This window comes from Anastrepha obliqua, chromosome 1 (genome assembly GCF_027943255.1).
Source record: "Anastrepha obliqua isolate idAnaObli1 chromosome 1, idAnaObli1_1.0, whole genome shotgun sequence".
Taxonomy (NCBI): domain Eukaryota; kingdom Metazoa; phylum Arthropoda; class Insecta; order Diptera; family Tephritidae; genus Anastrepha; species Anastrepha obliqua.
Window position 1 is genome coordinate 125593751 of NC_072892.1, and position 19911 is coordinate 125613661.

At 36.5% G+C, this 19911-nt stretch overlaps 1 protein-coding gene across 5 annotated transcripts in view; it reads right to left on the bottom strand.

Moving 5' to 3' along the window:
* Positions 1–19911, bottom strand: part of LOC129236025 (AN1-type zinc finger protein 6) — a 139857-nt gene that overhangs the window by 110952 nt on the left and 8994 nt on the right. For 3 of the 5 annotated variants that reach the window (XM_054870193.1, XM_054870195.1, XM_054870194.1), the window contains exon 4: positions 4117–5615. The exons of 1 other annotated variant lie outside the window; for it this stretch is intronic. In XM_054870193.1, the coding sequence (XP_054726168.1) occupies positions 4836–5606 (771 nt within the window). In that variant the 5' untranslated portion in view covers positions 5607–5615 and the 3' untranslated portion in view covers positions 4117–4835. Of the gene's footprint in view, positions 1–4116; positions 5616–19911 lie in introns of those variants that run through there. One more of the 5 variants, XM_054870192.1, reaches the window with a different exon arrangement.

The window sequence follows — 19911 nt, forward strand, 5'->3', positions numbered from 1 at the left end:
CGTACGTTTACGTTGGTGAGAGAAAATAGAAATAAATCTAATCATTTTGCCGCCATAAAAATAACTGACAGCAAGAAATCCGTGCCTGAAGCAATTCCTTGCAATTTTATGCTATTGAATGTGTTCTAATTTTGACAGCGGGTACCCGTCAGACCATTACCCCCTGTCCCCTGCTATTCGTTCAAGAGTTTATTGTGATAATACCAATTATACCGAAAATTTAACATCTATTCGAGTTAAATTTACTTATGCAAAAATTATCGATAGTGAAACTAATACTGAAAACCTAGTATTTAGAAGTAACACATTTCGATATGTAAAACATAACTGGTTCTTCGTAGTACAATAGCAGGAAAAAGACAATGATCGATGCGCTGATCAGATATGAGTACTAGCCTGAAAAGCTTATTATAAAGCATACTCCGAGCAGCTAATGGAATGAAAAATAAAGCGTTTAGATATCAGCGTTTTATTTTAGCAAAAAAAATTTGCGCTAATGGTTTAAAACTGTTTTATGGCCGATCTTTAGGTCCTCAGTGATGTAGTTGTAGCATCATCTAACATGCCGGTGAACTTTGATTATTTCTGTGATTTTATCGGCATTATCGACATTTTCTTTAACATTAAAAATGACTGATCGAAGTCGATGAATCCAAAATTGCACGTATGTATATATGTAGCTATTACAGTTTCGGCACCATAAACAGCATTCACAATTTCAGTGGCCTGCCTTGCATTTAGTATGAAATGTCACCTTGACAACGAGCATAAACTCTAAATTGTTTGATCGATACTTTACGAGACCATTTACAGAGAAAAAATAATTGATTTATTTTTTCCCAAACTAATATGATGGAGAATGCGAAAGTGGAGGTACCAATCACGAAAAATCAGAATTCGAGTAAATTAATTTTCGAATCGAGATACAGAAAAGGTAAATATAGGGTTTTCCATTAACAGACGGAGCTACGTGCCACACAAGCAACGAAATCATTGATATTTTACGGCAAAAGTTTCCGGACTGTGTTATCTCTCGAAGAGGTGATCACAATTGGCCACCGAGATCTTGTGATTTAACACCTTGTGACTTTTTTCTTTGGGGCCACGTGAAAGAGAAGGTCTATAATTTTCGGTTTTTGGCTATTTCCACCTAACTTCATATAGTCGAAACACTGTGCCCCATAGAGAAAACGTTGATTAAATTCATAGGTAAGTTAGAATGAGTTGTCTGAGTTGATATTGCTTAGTGCGAAATAGATGAAATTTCATAGAAGGGAATGGCGGCAGAAATACTACTAAACACAGTGAATAGAATGCTGGAGTATGCCAAGCCTTTGGCGGAAATGAAGAGCAGTTCACAATTATTAAATATATTATTTTTAGAATATCTCATCAATTTAACTTGTAGAAGAAAAATGTTTACCAATCTGCTTACTGCTGAAACCGCAAAATAAATAGCATATACGTTAATCAGCAATGAAAAGAAGATTAAATAATTTCGTTGAATCATCAATTTGATAATAGCCATTAATAGAGTGATAAGAATCAACAATTTTAATCTATATATATCACGAATTACAAGTGCGCTCCGCATACATGCATTCATATGTGCATATGTTTAATATTTTATATGAATTGCAAGTTTAACATGTGCCAAGCTGATTTCAATTTCCAGCAAGTGTCTGCGCTAATATTGAATAGAGATGTGAAACTATCCCTGCCCAATCAAGAATATCGATAGTTTTCAGTACGAACCATAGAATTCGATAGTTTTTAAATGTTTGCTCTTCACTAGATTCCACAATCTCAGCTATCAATATTTGAGCTATTCGTGATTTCAATGAGCATCGCAACCAATGATTCAAATGGAAGGCCTCTTTTTTCGCCAAGACTTAGCAAGTGGCGAATAGATGAAGCAAATGAACATATGCATGTCGGCAACGAGAAGAGAACTGCCTTAAACTACATGTGCTGGTAAGGCAGTGCGGCCTAATAAACTATAGCTATACTCGCTAGCGGCGAATCTTACTCGATAACTTTGTGGTTGCTTTCGCATGCAAATTTTTCGTCCAGTTAATCGAGCATAGAGATATCGAGCAGGGAAATGGCGAATAAAAGAAGCCAGGAAATTAAGGCCACTTTAAACTGTGTTACTCGCTGTATTTCGTCCGGAAAGGACTTTTTTCGGTTTAGGTAGGTAGGTGAAATGGTTAAAGTGCCACTCTGGCACTCCCCAAGTAGCTCTAAAACGCCGTTTTGACACCATTTTGAGACCACCAACAGGCAGATATCTACAGATAGACCTCAATCGTCTAGCTGTCAAACCCGGACATTTACAGAGAAAGTGCTCAACAGGCTTCTTCTCTGAAAGGTCCCCACAACTTCTGCAATGGGGGTTAAATGGTAAACCTAGCCTTCCTGCGCGTGTGCCGATAGTCCAATGACCGATAAAGGTTGGAGTTAACTAAGCGGCATTTGAAAGACGAAGACTTCTACTACTTTAGAGAGAAAAAAAAATGCGATCCGACTTAACCTCAAATATATGTCAAAATCCGTTTTTTTGCACTTTTAGTTAAAAATATCGCAAAAACCTGAATCAACAGAGCAAATATGACACCGAATTTGGATACAGCACAGCGATGACTTATGTAAAGGTATACTCTGGCAAAATATCATCGCTCAATTTTTTTCGTCCCATTTTATCGATTGTTGTTATTGTAGCAGCACAAACATTCCCCATACATGCGGCTGGAGTAGCAGTCCCTGACCGGATGTAAATCCGGGTTGTTCCAGCCCGTAAAGTAGAATCGACTGCTGTGGGAACAACCCGTTTTATCAGTCATTAACGATGGCTTCTGTTGTAAGAGTTTAACCTGCTACAATATTCAGACCGCAATTGTGCCAAAGTTACGCGGGTCTCACGAGGTAGTTGAAGCCTTCGTCTGCAATGGGCGGAAGCTGGATTCCGCTAGTGGCATTCGGGGGGTCAGTAGTTTAGAAAAGTAATAAAAGTCCCAAGATGAATGTCGTTTAATGTCTGTTTGTATACCGTCCGATCCACTAGTTGTAGTTGTGCTTGATCTTGGATCTCGTCGGCGTAGATGCCTTCTGACTCGCCTGGGAGGTAGCTCAGGCTCTAGTAGGTGTTTGCAGGCATAGTTTGCACGATCAATAGCTTCAAATCTCTATAATAAGTGCATCTATTTATAAATTATATTATAGATTGGATGTATAATTCGAAGCTGCGGCTATGCAATACATGAATTGCGCCAGAAATAAATTGCGTGTCTAAAAATGTCTAAACAGAAGGAGCTGAAAGACAAAGAGCTGCATTCTGTACGAATGCAAAAGTTTGAAGAAGCCGTAACTATACTCGATTAAGATCTATATCACATACGATAACAACTTGCAGACTCATAGGGTGTGACTCAGCAATCATCTTCACATCGTTTTAAAGCTTTGAAGGATTAGGCAGAATTCAGGATATCGGTTGCTCTCGAGCCGAGAGACGTCGTAGGAGTATTTTTCCACTTGTGAACGAAGGTTTTCCCATCAATATCACAATGATATATTTGATGATATTTTTCGTTTTGTGAGCGCTCCTCGTGCATGTATCAATATCGACGGGCAAGTCAAGCGTTCATGGCTCGGCGATGTATATTATCAGCGGTCGAAACTTGACAGAACCATCAAAGGAGTTCGCTACCTAATGCAACTAGTTGATAAATTTGAGGCGAGCACTACGGCAACAACGGGCACTATACGAGGAAAGACGCACAAAGTGCTATTCCAGCACGACAATGCTTGATCAGCTTGTGACGATATCGTTAAATTATAGTTATCAACATTGACATTTCTCTTTCCGACCTTCATCTGCTCAATAAAGTTTGGCCTGGCACTTGCGTTCTTACAAGGAGCCCAAAATTGGGAGGCATCGTGGATCGCATATTTTTCGTATAGAATCCGTTAACTCGAGAAATACGGTTAAGATTTGTGGCTGGAACATCTACGAGTAACCATTTTTTAAAAAATCGATTATCCATTTGTACACCTAATATAAAATAGAATATCATCCGATAACTTGTCCTTGTGTGGAAAAAAAGAGCCGATTCCAAATGCTATGTTTAGTAAAGATCTCAAATATGAGTTTATTCTTCCATTTTAGATGCACACAAATATAACAAAAATATTTATACATAATTATAATAAATGTATGTATTACATATATACACTCGGCGACAAAACGATAGCACATCAACATTTCAACCATTTCATCCAAAATCCGTGGTTCTTAATTAGCATTTCTAGAAATATTTTTGGTATACAGTTTTATAGATTATTAAATTTCATTACAGCAAAGTGGAAGTCTGAAGTTGCTAAAAAATCCCTTTGATTTTTTTTCTTTTTTTTTTTGCTTGGCAATGTTGCCTATTTTCTCCACATAAAATGTTGAGCCAATTTGTGAATTTTTCCGATTTTTGTATAAAATTTGAAACTTATCTCTATATAGTTTTTATTAGACAATGGATTTATAAAAAATTGACGAACGTTAAAGAATAAAATAAAAATAGTCAAAACTGGTGAAAATAAAACAAGACATTCGCTGGCCCGTTGTGATACCTGCATTTGATTTTCAACCCCTAACTAAGCCGCTTAAACCACTTAGAACTTTTTAAGAAGGTAAATATTGCCCCCAGTGAGACATTTTGTAAACTTCCTTCTTCGAAGAAATAATCGCCAAGAAAATAATCTAAGTGAAAATGTTGATATGCTATCATTTTGCCGCGGCTTGCATGTACTTTTATAATCAAATAGTTTTCCTTATATTTATTTACTTAAATAAATGACTTAGAACGCCAATCAGAGAATTCAGTTGTTGCATCGTCATCAGTTTCGTTTTCATCAGAACTATGGGTTTCAGGTTGCTGGTCTTTCGTGCCACCGAGTGCGCCTTTTCGCGCTTCAAGATTCATATATCTAGACCAATGTTTCATTTGGTCATTGATTTCATCTATATCACGATCAAACGCAGATTCGATTTGTTCTCCTGCAATAATTGCCACAGATACGGAGGAAGCCTCTCTGATTTCGCGTTGAAAACGTTCCCATTCGTCAGTTAGCGGGTCTTTGTATTCTGCATTACGAATCTTCGCATCTTTAACGGGATCGTCAAAGAACTTTTCGGGCAACAGCGTATCGATTTTATTTGTAGATGATTTTTCTGGTGAAGGAACTGTTGTTGTAGGTGTTGAAGGTGTGGGAGGTGTCACTGTCTTTGGTAATATTTTCTGTGTTCCAATGCATTCACTTGGTTTTTCCGCTATTTTAGCAGCAATTTTAGTTGCAGGTTTTGAAGCAGCTTCAGTCGCCGGTCCGCCTTTAAATGTCGATTTTATCTGTTTTACAATCGATATGCGCTCCTTGTGCGTCTTTGAGTTGATATGCACCTTCCATAAGGTGGCTGACTTCACTGTTACTTTGCAGATAATGCATTCTATATGGCCATTCGCATTTGTTTTGGCTAATTTCGAATCAACTTTATGCTCCGTTTCCGTTACTTTTATTCTTGTCGCTAACTTTAAACGACTTTCCGTGTGTCGTCCCATTCTGAAAAACTTACGCACGCAAAGTTAGTATTTGGAATGAAATATTCAATCAAAAATATTTCGCAATTTTTTTTTAATTTAAAACTAAATAAAATTTCATAATTCATTGAATTGTGTTTTCCACCACCAATTTCCATTTCCGTCAGCTGAGAAACGTTCCATATCATAAAGTACAGCGCCCTAACAAAGCAGATGTATCTTCACAGGGCCAATTTCAGTTCACGACCCATGCAAATGGAGCAATGATAGCGCCACAAAAAACATACAAACGACGCAGCCCCGAGTTTCAATGTCGCATCAAATCTAACACAATTGCTACATCGTCACAGCATAAAAAAATATGTAAGTAAATAATAAAAACGCACTGCAATCAATGAACGCAACTTGGCTGACGCAACAACAATTTTGAGTTCGGATGGAAAGACCGAAAGCGACGTTTAAGCACGGAAAGCTATACGAACACGCTTATCATAAGCAAATACCAACACGAAATAATTAAACATATGTGTGTAGGTTTAACCAAGTAAAGGGTGTTCCAAAGTGCGCACAGGAATTCTTTATATTATAGTAAAATGCAACTGGTTGATGAAATATTTGGAATTCTTACTGATACAGAAATAAAGCATCATTCGAAAATTATTTTCAAAAACAAAAAAAATATTGTTTAAAATTTTGAATTTTCTATTCATCAAAATTCAAAAGATGCATGTTTCAAAGAAAGTTTTAATTTTAGTAGAAAATACAAGTTTTTAGTTAAAGCCGCAAAATTTGTAAGTAAAGGGTGTTACGAAATGCACGCAAAAAATGGCAATTATTTAATTAAGAGTTGCGAGTTTTGATCTAATCAAAAATTGTGAATTTTCACTGACTTAAAAATTAAACAAACAATTTTCGAAAAAAATTACATACATTAAGGGGGCGGCCATAAATTACGTGAGATGTTTAAGGGGGGAGGGGGTCGAGTCAAATCTCATCTAATCTTACGGAGGAGAGAGGGGGGTCTCGGCAAATATCACGCAATTTTTTTTCTGATTAAAAGAAAAAAAAATTATACTATTTTCGTCCATTATCCAGATTGTACAGATTGTTAAGATTTAATCTTAAGCGTAATCGTAGTATGATTAAGATCATTCACTAATTCGTTCGAAAGAAAATAATTTCATTCATACTTCGACGTTATACATTACTGCTGTCAAACCACCATATTTGTTTTATACCAAACTAGCGAAAACCCGCCCGTTCCGCTGGTCGTCTTTAAAAAAATCTAGATTAATTAATTAAATTAAGCCGAAAAATACTGTGTGTTTTTTATAAAAATTCTCGCGCATGAATAGTAATGAAAAAAGTTTGGTACACTGAGCACGTTAGAGAGAGCCAATATTTACTCCAGGTACATTGCAGTTGATTCATATCAAATTTTTATGCGTGCCTATTTAATTTTTTTTTTTTTAGTTTTTTAACGAGCGCGAATGTCAACAAATTTTTATTAAGAGTTACTATACAAAGGGAAATTGTTTTTAATTTTTTTTAGGTTGTGAAATGCGATGACCAGAAGTGCTGCAGCCCACGCCGGAGTGATCTGCATATGATTCTTCACGACCGTTTTCTGCCACCTCCATACCCTATTACTCAGGTTGATGGACGTTTGACAATTTCGGACTTTAAAGAGCATGACGCAAAGCCATTTGCTCCATTTCTAATACGCCTACCGATTCAACCGCTGAATGCCTTCATCAGCACGCCTTATGATCTCTATTGCCCAAGTATACGTGATGATTTAGAGAAAAGATGCTGCAGTATATGCGGTATTTACTTCGCATCTATCACAAGAGCTACAGAGCACAGGCGAGCAGCTCACATTGCACCAGCTAAGCAAGCGCGTATGTTCCGCAAAGTGCGACCCTCACGGATTGTCACAAGACGAGCTAATGAGTTACTGTGCGCAAGCGTCAACGGCTTAGCATGGCTAGATTAGAACGAAGTTGAAGGAGCAGATGATTTTACTGAAAATCATACGGACATGTTGGTCCCAATAGTCTCTCTTGAAACCGCGCATGATTCTCCATGGACTGAATTAGAGTAGATATTATTTTTTTAATTGCAGTAGTTACGATTTAAGTCTTCTATTGTTAACTTTTTATTACACTTATAACTCTCAGCAATATTGATTACTAGTCTTAACTAGTCGTAAATAAAAGCAGGAAGCAAATTTTTTTTTTCTTTTTACAATAACAATCCAACGCGTTTACATAAGAAACCCACATTTTGAAAAATCTCACGTGAGATTGGGGGATGGGGGAGGGGGTTGAATAAAATCTCACGACATCTCACCAGGGGGGGAGGGAGGTACAAAAAACAAACAAAAAAACACCTCACGTAATTTATGGACGCCCCCTAACTGGTAAATTATGTTTCATTTATTCAAATATAATATATGGTACTCCAAAAATTAAAGTTCTGAAAATTATTATTATATAAGTGATTACAATCAAACACAACTATGTACAATAATTAAAAAGTTTGAATTTTTTTAATGCAAATGTATCAAAAATCACGACAAAAATACTCTTGGTAGAAAACACAATTATGTATTATCAAACAATCAATTCTAATGAATCAAAATAAAATATGTGCCAAAAATTAGGCAATAAAAAAATGTATAGCTGAATTTCATGAATTTTTTTTTAAATTAAACTCAATTTTTATTAACATTTAACTAAAAAATTTAATTCTCTTTTTATTAAATTTTAATGAAAAAAGATTTCAGTCAAATTTAGTTAGTTAAAAAAGAAGAAAAAAATTAATTACATTTAATTATTATTATATTTAGTTAAATCTTTAATTTTAATTTATTTAATTAAATTCTTTTTTCATTAACATTTTTTTATTTGATATTGATCCATAAAAAATAGTGTACAAGATTTCACGCAAAAAAAATGATGAAAAGGCAGATAGATGCCTAATGAAAACGTATAACTATTATATAATATTTTATTTTAAAGGTGTTCCAAAATTAATGCAAGAAATTAAAAACGTACATAAATATTTAACTAAAAACTGAAAATTTTGTCTTTATAAATATATAATATAAATTGTATTTATAATTTTATCAACAAAAAAATTCCTAAGTTATCAAAAAAAAAATTTTATTTTATTAAAAAAAAATCAAATTTTATCAAAATATTAAAATAAAATTTAAATTTTATCAAAAAAATAAAAAAAATTATAATGTTATCAAAAAATAAAAAACTTACAATTATAATTTTATCAAAGTTCACGCGAAAATAGTTTCGTATTCATTTCCTCAATAAGAATTTTAAAATGTTTATTTTTTGTTCACACGAAAATAGTTTTGACAGAGGTATCATAAATATTTTGAATTTATATTGATTCATCGGTGAAGGGTATTTCAAAAATCCCTCCAGAATTTTTTTTAAATATGAATCACTTTTTTACTAAATAAATAAAAAAAATATTTTCAGTGAATCTTTTCAGAAAATCTTTATTAGGACCTTTACGCGTTCCATTGCTAGTAGACGGAGAGCTGGCGGCCGCGGAGGTACTACGATAACACCTCCGGCTAGAATTTTGAGAAGTGGTTGGGAGAACCATGAAGCAGTGCCATTTGCAAGGATTTTGCTCAAAACCCCTGCAAAAAAGACGTCAGACAACTTAAAGTTGCAAAAAAAAGTTGCTAAAAAAATGTTCGTACCTCCGGCTGAAAATTTGTAGGCTTACTGTTTGAAGGTCACAAATGCTGTATATAAATCGTCAGACATCTAGATCGCTGCAAAAGTAGTGTCAGACGACCCCAAATTTGTAAATTTTTTTCGAAATTTTTTTTTTTTTACCTCCGTCTGACATTTTTACATACTATTGCAAAAAGCATTTCAAGTACACATTTAAATTGTCAGACGAAAATACCGTTGCAAAATACTTATCTCAAGCTACATACAGTGCTACATATTCGTTTAAACGCATTGCATTTTTTTCGTTTACTTTAGAACTGTTTTAAGATTACAATAATAACAACAACAAATATTCTTCCAAACTATTCGTTTAGGTCACAGTAAACCATCGTTGCATTTGTTTATTATCTATTGCTTTTTGTTGTAAAATAACGGGTGTCTATTTAAAATTGTGCTTAGAATTGCTACATATTCGTATAAACGCATAGTTTGTTAAAGAGTGCAGTAGTGAAATTAAAAGTGATTAACTTGTGAATATTGTTTGTAACTGAATATTTTGGTAAATTCTTACAATTTTTTTACACATTCATTCAAATTTCTTAGCTAAATTAAATTTTTTAACCTAATTTCTTCAGATTTTCTAAAATGCCTAAGGCAAAATACTTAAATGATGAGGAACACCCAGGAAGACCCAATTTATTTTATATTTGCAATTCAAAAAATTTTTCGTAGCCTCATACTTTATTTTGTTTTTGTCACGCTGTGACAATTTTGTGTTGCCTCTTGTTGCTTTCTTTATTCCATAAATGTCTGCTTTCTTTAAGAAAGCACGCACAACTCCTTCCGATCTTCCAATTTTTTGTCCAATTTCACGATTGGAATAGCCCTCCTCATGGTAAATATACACTTAAAATAGTGCCCACTATAATATGTGAGAACGTCAGACGGAGGTAAAAAAAAAAAATTTTCGAAAAAAATTTACAAATTTGGGGTCGTCTGACACTACTTTTGCAGCGATCTAGATGTCTGACGATTTATATACAGCATTTGTGACCTTCAAACAGTAAGCCTACAAATTTTCAGCCGGAGGTACGAACATTTTTTTAGCAACTGTTTTTTGCAACTTTAAGTTGTCTGACGTCTTTTTTGCAGGGGTTTTGAGCAAAATCCTTGCAAATGGCACTGCTTCATGGTTCTCCCAACCACTTCTCAAAATTCTAGCCGGAGGTGTTATCGTAGTACCTCCGCGGCCGCCAGCTCTTAGTCTATAGTCTGTTTGTATACTACAGCTGTCTAGTTCACAAGTGTCAAATATGATTGGCGTACGACGCCATTTGCAAAAATCATAAATCTTCCGATAGGGCGATTAATTTTGCGCCACCTTGTATAATTGGCGCTTACACCCTTTATTGGGTGTTTGGCCGAGCTCCTCTCGGGTGGCGTGCGGCTTTATGGACAGTTTTGTCAAAAAATGAGAATGAGCCTCTCTCTCCAATGATCTCATGCCTGGAATCCTCCTGTTGGCCATGAGATGGAGGAAAGTCAATAAATTGCCAATGCCACTGCAATTTCTCAACAACCGTTTAGTATTTAAATACAGTCAGAATATTTCAGACCGAAAATTCTATTTTCATAAAATTTTTTTTTTTGTTCAAAAGTTTAATTGTGCATGAATTTTAGTGCACCCTTTATATTATACTAAAAAATGTCTCTATAAATAAATAAAACGGCGTAGCAATTGTTAATTTGTCTATTTTCAACAAATTTGTGCAGTTTTCCAAAAATAGGCAAACACTTCAAAACATTAAGAGCACGCGAAAGCTGAAGCTCATATTTGCATGATTATATCTTTGAAGGCATATAATAGACAAAAAAAATGCAATTGACTGTTAGTCTGACTAATTGCGACTGTTCTGGCTTGTGATAACAAGTACGAACACACTTACGTGCTGTGTTGTTTGTGTACTCGTGCACGCGCCAGTTGGCTGGAGCATGACGAAAACAAGGCGAATCCATACAAGGTGATATCGGTAGGGCAGCTAATGCCAAAGTGACCAACGTTGACATTCAAAATACCAAATCGCAAAAACAAAAATGTTGTTGTTGCTCTAGTGCAACCAACTTGCATGAGAATTCGCCTTTGTTGAATATTTCAAAAAATACACACGTTTCACATGAAATGTACATGTCAGTGTATCTCAAATGGATATCGGGTGCTTTTGAAGACGAATGGAAATTTAATAATTTATAATAAGACAGTAAGAGTCAAACCTCAAGGAAATTTAGCACCATTTACTCATATTTTGTATTATTTTAATTATTTTTTTAACAAAAACACAATTAATTTACTTGAAATATTATGTATAAATTGACTTTAAATATAATTATAAGCTTCAGAGACCCATGATAAAATACTTTTCGTAGATTAACAGAAGGTCCACACTAAATTATCCCTTGAAGCGGTCACAAATAAATTTAGTTATAATCACGCTGTCCAACACTGATTACTCAACACGAACAAACGCTAATAATTATGAAAGATACTGTCTCTAGCATCAACTTTATCGAAGACAGTACTAGTCCAGATGGTGAAAGTTTTAAAATTTTGGGCGAAAGTGTGCAGAAGTTCATCAAAAATATTCAAATATAGTTGCTGACCTCAACTTTTATAGTTAAATTTCACGAGAATTTTTTAAACCTCTATCTGCTACTCAAACGGGGATTCTTGACCCTTTCTCAAAGCATGTGTCACGAAAGTTTGGTAAAAAGGCAATTAGAGGGTTAAAGTTTTCCACAGAAACAGACAATTTTACTGGACGCATGGGTTAAGAAGATGAGTGCACAATAAAGCTTCGCCTTCGTAAAAAACCGTTAACCCTCCTTTAAACTAGTACTGTCTTCGAATAAGCCGACCGCGAACACAACATCCCACGACAGTCGGTTCTGCGTTATCGGAACGACCCAGGACTGTCACTTCATCAGGAATCCCCGCACATGTATGGGGAATGTTTATGCTGCTACAACAACAAACACCAATATCCTTCTTCATAATTATTAGGATTTGTTCGTGTTGAAGAACATTTTTGTAAAATTGTTGGGCTTTATTATTCATTTTATTTCTACGCAACTTTATTTCACAATTAAAGAAAAGCTTCCTTGACGAAACCAGTTCCTCAATATTCAAAAACATATTTAACATTTCGAATATTCTTTCATCCGTAGAAGATTTCCATCTTCGGTAAAGTTTTCTATTTGAAATTTCGCCCCTCTAATTTCTCTGTTAACAACTTTCATAAAACACCAAATCCTTTACTGAAGAAAAGTACTATATCCAGTCATACTTGAAGAGACCTTTTTTAGATGTTGATATGATTCTCCAATAAAGGCACGCTGGAGAACCCACCTAGGCGTTGGTTTACTCTTGCGTAAATGCTCCATAAAAAGTAGTTACAGTTACAGTTTTTCTCTCTGTGGAAAAACAAAGCACATGCATTTTTCTGAACAACTTGAAGACATTCCTAAGAGTTTCGTCTTGTTTTCATTTTTTGTGGAATATTTTAAACCCCTAACTATCACAGGTCAATTTGACCTCATTTTTAAAAGTGTCAAAGGTCAAAGGCATTTGAGAACAAAATTGTGACTGAAATACTAGCAAGCGCCACCTACCGACTAAATTTCGGGCCAAAACGATTATATTTGTCTAAGTAATATATATTACGAAACGAATCGAGCAAAAAATATGGAAAAAATATCTACCCCAGCGCCACCTGTCGAGCCAGTTTTTGTCGGTTTCAAATCGGGCAGTAATACCGCTCGAAGGGACACACCCTATGAGTAAGTCAATGAGAATAAACAAAAAAGAATTAAGCACTTAGTGAATGCACAAACGAAAACAACGACGAAAATGTAAATAATTTAAAGTAAAATAAATAATTTTTCCACATAAACAAATATTACGTGAGAACTTGATCGTTTTTTATTCAATTGCCAACTCACTGTACAAATATTTATATTTTTTCGAAATAATATCGCGAATTAACTAGCAGAAGAGCGGAAGCGACAAAAAGTAAATTTTACAATAAACGTTTTTTTTACAATTCAGTCATTTGAGCATTTAAGCCCACATTGCTTTCACCATAACTTTGTGACGGTACTTCGACTTCTATATCTATAGAAAGCTACTGAACTTCGGTCATTTTCGGCTACTGAACTTCGGTCATTTTCGGTTTTTGTGCGTTTTCGGGCAAAAACGGGCCGAACTTTGGCTAAACATTTCTTTCGAAATTTTTCCTCACTTTTTTTTAGTACTGATATCACACATTTTTTTATTGCTTTGAAATATCATCTGCTCCTCTATCGATAATATCTATGTAGTGAGTTGCTGCAAGTCGGCTCTATACTGATAGACGGTGGCACTAGCAAGGTGATGATGCCGATAGGCTATTTGGCGGCCGACGTAGCCGAATGGACTACGAATGCGTGACCAGCATTCGAGAGTGCGTAGGTTCGATTTTCCGTGCATGAGTTTTTTTTATAGCGTTCGCCCCTTGGCAGGCAATGGCAAATCTCCGAGTGTATTTCAGCCATAAAAAAGGTCCTCATAAAAACCATTTGCCGTTCGGAGTCGGTTTAAAACTTAAGGTCCCTCCATTTCTAGAACAACACCAAGACGCATGCCATAAATAGGAGGAGGAGCTAAGCCAAACACCTAACAGAAATGTACGCGCATTATTTATTTAATTTTATTTAGCTTCGGGAGTACTCCGAAGTTTTTGGTTAAAGAGCCTATTAATGTCTTTAGCGACTAACCACATATACATAGATGTGGTTGCAAAGACACAGTGGGCAAAACAACCGACTAGTTATGAAACATTCCCTCGACACTCTGTTCCCTTTTTCAAACGACCCGAATTCAAATCCGGACAAGTACTGCCACTTCAGCAATATTCTTCAAAAATGTTTGGGGAATGTTCTTACAAAAACATTTACCAGTTATGGAAGTACCTTTTCAAACTAATAAAATGGGTTCATCCTATTATCTGGTGGAAAAGTAGGTATCTTCGAGGGGGTTACAAGAGTTACAAATGAAATTTGGATCGAAGGGGAAAGCTGTTGAGGTGACAGTTTTTGGCCGGATATAAGTCCGAGTCATTCAGAAAACGTAGAACTGACTGCCTTGGGAACGCTCGAAGCTTCTCAACAATTCTGTGAAAACCACCAAGCATTCATTCTTCTCTTAGAAGGGCTACCAGATGGGTAATTTAAACTTGAAATACTAAGTACTATAATTGGCAATCATTCAATGTGCAATTGCAACTTGAACAAACCTACCAGCAAAAATAAATCTTGGCAATAGAAAAAGTATATATCGAAAAAGAAACAAAAGGAGGGCCAAAAAAGGGTAGGGAAGGTTGAAAGTAAAATATAAAAGTGAAGAAACTACATTCCCAAACACAAAAGTTGGGCGCTTGTTGACTTAGCAATCGAACAAGGAAAAAATTTATATTTGTATGATATTACATACTTACTCCACTAAAACTTAGGCGCTTGCTAGCAAGAGAGTGACAAACAGCACAATTGAACAATTGAACAGCTGTTCCCGCAATTCAACATCTGCGCTTTCAAACACTTAGCAACGTCTCCCCACTTCCGAATCGGACGCTGAGTATGAGTGGACGTGCATTTGCCATTCGGTTCTGTTTTGCGAAGGGCAAAGCCAAGTTTCTATATGCGTGCCAAATATAATTTACGTAAATTCGTTCAATTCCACTCGCTAACAACAGCTGAGAGAGCGACGTCGACGTCAAACGGCAATAAAAACAATAACACGACAGCCAACGCATTTGCAAAAATGAGTTGAGGTGTTTGACCTTCAAATTCGACTAATCAATACGAATAAGCACTGATGAGTTAAATAACTTAAAATCCGCTGTCAATGATGCTTAAATCTGGAAAATTGTGGAGATGACTAATTTCTTTTTTTTTTCATAAATATTGGGTTAGGGAACATGTTGATAACGTTTTTATATTTACTTTTATTTTACAACGATTTGTTTACTGTTTGGCAAAGGGTAAGTATTCATTCGATAGAACTCTTTCTGCTCTTCAAAACTTTATTAATTGTATTTTCAAATTATTTAATTTTTTATTAGTTTTGAAAATACCCAGAAGGCAAAAATCAACATTTTCGACACCTGCTCTTCTTTGCTCTTCATCGAGGTCAAAAAGCTGCCGAAGCAACCCGGGACATTTGCGACGTGTATGGTGAAGGTGTCATAGGCGAGTCTACAGCACGGAAATGGTTTGCAAAATTCAAAAATGGCGATGACACGTCCCGCAGCGGAAGGCCTTCTGAATTCGATGAAGAATGTCTCAAGTCACATTTGAAGGAGAACGGTCGCCAACCAATCCCGAATTGGCAGAAAAAATGAACTGCGATCATAAAACGAAAAATTGGGAGCCTGGGTGCCCACGAGCTCAACAAAAAAATCAAAGAAAGTCGCCTTCAAATTGCTTCTCAGCTTCTCGCTCGCCATCGAGTAACAGCTTTTGTAAGCTTTTTGTACTGAATCGACACGGGACATGAAAAATGGTGCCTATTTATCAATATGAAGCAAAGAATGTCGTGGGAGGCTCCAGGATATACGTTAAAGCCGAGAGTCAAGCCAGATGTTCATCCAAAGAGGATCATAATATGTGTTATTTCTTATTCCAATGCCATTCCGTTCTGTATTATGGTGCACTAGGAAATGCTCGAAAAGAATGCCACGGTCAACGAGGAGCTCTATATTGCACCGCGTAGCCTCATTATTCGACTCAAAACACCTGATCGACATGGCAAAACCATACTCCCTCACGACAACGCCAGGCCTAATGTTGCACAAGTCGTTAAAGCCGCACTCCAAGAGCACGAATGGGTACTTTAAAGTCCGCCGTATTCTCTGCACCGACCACCTTTTCCGCTCCCTGATGAACCATATGAAGAGCGTTACCTTCGATAACAAAGAGGTCTTTAAAAACTGGCTCAACAACTTCTTTGACACCAGTCCAGGTGATTTTTGGCGGAATGGTATCAACAAATTGTACGAGAGGTGGGAAGAGGTTGTAAACAACAACGGCGAGTATATAATTGATTATTTTATTGATATAATTATTGTTTTTTGTTTCAATAAAAGTCTTCGCTAAAGACGCTACGAACTTATTCCCCAGCCCAATATATATACATGTGTGGGGAATATTTTTGCTGCCACAACAACAACAATCACCTAACATTACATAGCTTGAATTAAAATCAATTATTACCATTTAGGACCCCTTAGGCCTTAAGACACACAGAGAGTGATCCACACGGTATGAGACTAAGTCTTGCTCCAGCCATCTGGCGTCCCCAGCCCAAACGGCAACCCTTTTTACCACTTCGATAAAGAAGGTCAAACTACAGCTCAAGGTTTTAGTCGTGAACACCAATACCGCCAGTAAACAGCCCCAAAGTTTTGGGAGTTACCTTTATCTAACACCCCTTTCCCTCTGGACCCAACCTGTCTAAACAGCAAGTTTCCTGGGCCTACCGTTAGATGAGTTAGACGAAGACGACCGGTAACTACATTGCACTGACAGGGTTTAGTAAGCTGCTACAACAACAACAACCGGTATTACGCTCGCATTAAAAATTCGTGTCGCTTACTGCTTGTTTACTTCTTAAATCAAAGTTGAACTTTACATCCCAATCCGTATTCTTATTCCAATGTCATTCCGTTCTGTATTTTCAATTCATATCGTACTTCCAGTCTCTAAATTTTTTTTCCGCTCATTTCAATGCAAATATGCGAATTTAATTTTCCGTATTTTTTTAAATTCGACTTTTACAATTCCCGAAAAAAGGTTAATCCCAGTTAAGGTTGAGTTTAGTGCCCCTAAATGGCAATGAATGTTTATGACGAAATTCTATTTTTCTTACGGAATTTTTTTTCGATATTTTTTTTTATTTAGAATCTTTTTACAATGCAAAAGGTCACAGTTCAAATGCAACGCAGGATTATAGAGAGGATAAGTAGATATTACAATCTGGTGCACATATTTACAAAAAATATAAATTTACTTACTGCTTCTACAAGTGTGTGTGTGTGTGTGTGTGTGTATCCGTGTATGAATATTCGAGCGCAGGGCAATAATCTTGAAAGCTTTTCTCTCATTTATACGTATGCAGCGGTCTACTTATATGTATGTAGATGAGAATTCGTGCAATTTATGAAAACACACAGCCGCAAAGGTAAGTGACCCTTGGACAACGCAATAATACACTCGTTTTATCCCAAATTAAGAGGGGCGGGCACTTTGTCGGTCAACGGAGAGGCGCAAGCAAAGCAATGAAGCAAAGCGATGAACCAAAATCCCAATAACCCGTTCAAAGGGGGTGGGGCTGACATGTGCAGTCAGCGGTTGACATATAAACAAATAATGTGTGTAATATATTAAGTGTGCGAAAATATGCCGAAATTTAAAAATAAAATTGTAACGAAATCTCATTAAAAAAAATACATAAAAATGAGCCTTTCTACACGACCTCCACTTGTGTGACGCTGGATTTATATCCGGCCACGGACTGTCACTCCAGCAGCATTCCCCGTATATGCATGTGAAATATTTATGCTCCTAAAACCACAACAACAACCTCCACTTGTGTTGAGTACTTGAAACTAGGGGTGGGATTATTTTCGAATAATATTCGAATAAACCTTATTCGAATAATATTCGAATAAACATTGTTCGAATAAAACGAATAATACTATTCGTTTCAAATAATTCGAATAGTTCATTATTCGAATACCTTACTATTCGAATACCTCACTATATATTCATTTACATCAGGGAGAAAATGCTTTTAAAAATATAAAAATTACATTGGCCCTTCTCATGGTGCATGCACTTGTACATAAACCGATTAGTAGTCCGCTAATATAAATAAATATTTACCAAAAATATTCGAATAGTGAAGTATTCGAATAGTGATGTATTCGAATAGTAAGGTATTCGAATAGTAAGGTATTCGAATAGTGAGGTATTCGAATAGTGAGGTATTCGAATAGTGAGGTATTCGAATAGCATTATTCGAATAAACGAATAAAAAATTCGAATAAATATTATTCGAATTACAAATACCTCTCGAATAAAAGATTTTATTATTCGAATAATTTTTATTCGAATAGTCCCACCCCTACTTGAAACCTCTGGCGTGTGTGAACTCTAAGCCACCGTAAGGTTCCTGTCAAGCCCGGCGAAGCACATTGAGAGGGTGGCAAAAACATTAGATACTTTTACTTCGTCGGAACTGAAGATATACGAAAGTCTTTTCAGCCGACAACTCAAACTGCATCTTCAGATTGAGAGAACCAAGCTTTGTGCAACCAGAAGTCTAGACAATTTGCCAAGCAACAGTGTGCAACCTCCTTTTACCAGCGATGAAGTTCAGATGGCCAAAGGCATTGGTCTGGACGAAGGGGAATAGATTATATCACTAACCGATGAACTTAGGACAACCACAATGGCCACTGAGGTCCACGACCACAACAAGGTCCTCAAGTCACTAGCCGTTAGCATTTTAGGCAATTGGCCGGTCGGCCGGTTCTGAATTAGACAGTCCTCATTTGAGCAAAAAGTGCAAGAAGCTCCAAATCTGTCAAAATACTGCCATCAGGACAGCCACCAAATGCTTCCTGATGGCTCTTTTACAACACCTTCACAGCCAGGTTACTGTGCTGCCAGTTAAGTGTCATAGTAGGATGCTCAGATACGTGAGGAGTATACTGTATAGTATACTGACGAGATCCAGAACTAAGCACAACACCTACTGGTCCCAACAGTGTACAGACAGGTCTTAAACGGTATTCCTCGCGCGTCTCTTACGACGTTTTTAACTTTAAGATATGGAAATTACGCACTAAAAAATTCAGAAAGTGAAATTAAGTTTTCGAAAAAAAACATCAAAAATAAGTATATGACAATCCAAAACATTCGGCCGCCGTAGCCGAATGGGTTGGTGCATGACTACAATTCGGAATTTGGAGAGAACGTATGTTCGAATTTCCGTAAAACACTAAAATGAAGAAAAAGTTTTTCTAATAACGGTCGCCCCTCGGCAGGCAATGGCAACTCTCAGAGTGCATGAAAAAGCTCCTCATACAAAACCATTTGTCGTTCGGAGTCGGCTGAAAACTCTAGCACCCTCCATTTGTGAAACAACATCAAAGCGCAGTTTCTCTCACTTCCGCTTCTTCGTTCCCAGTTATGCCCCTTTGTCCTGGGCCCAAATGAACCAGATGCGATGTGCGCTCCTAACAGATTCAGTTTCTTGATACACTCAAGGGCCAGTGAGGACTTTATCTCACAGGACAATAGTCTTGAGTGCCGCCTGACTATCGCTCAGAAAAGCAATTCGCTTATTCCGGAAATTTCTCTCTGAGTTGATCTCTGCATAAAGGCAGCTGGCATACATCACCGCTTGGAAAAGTAACCATCGGCCCAGAACACTTGCAGCACCTATGCCTTCTAGCGTATTCGAGCCACCTGAGTACCAGTGCAGGGAACATACCTGGAGTTTCCTTTCAAATGCAGGTCTA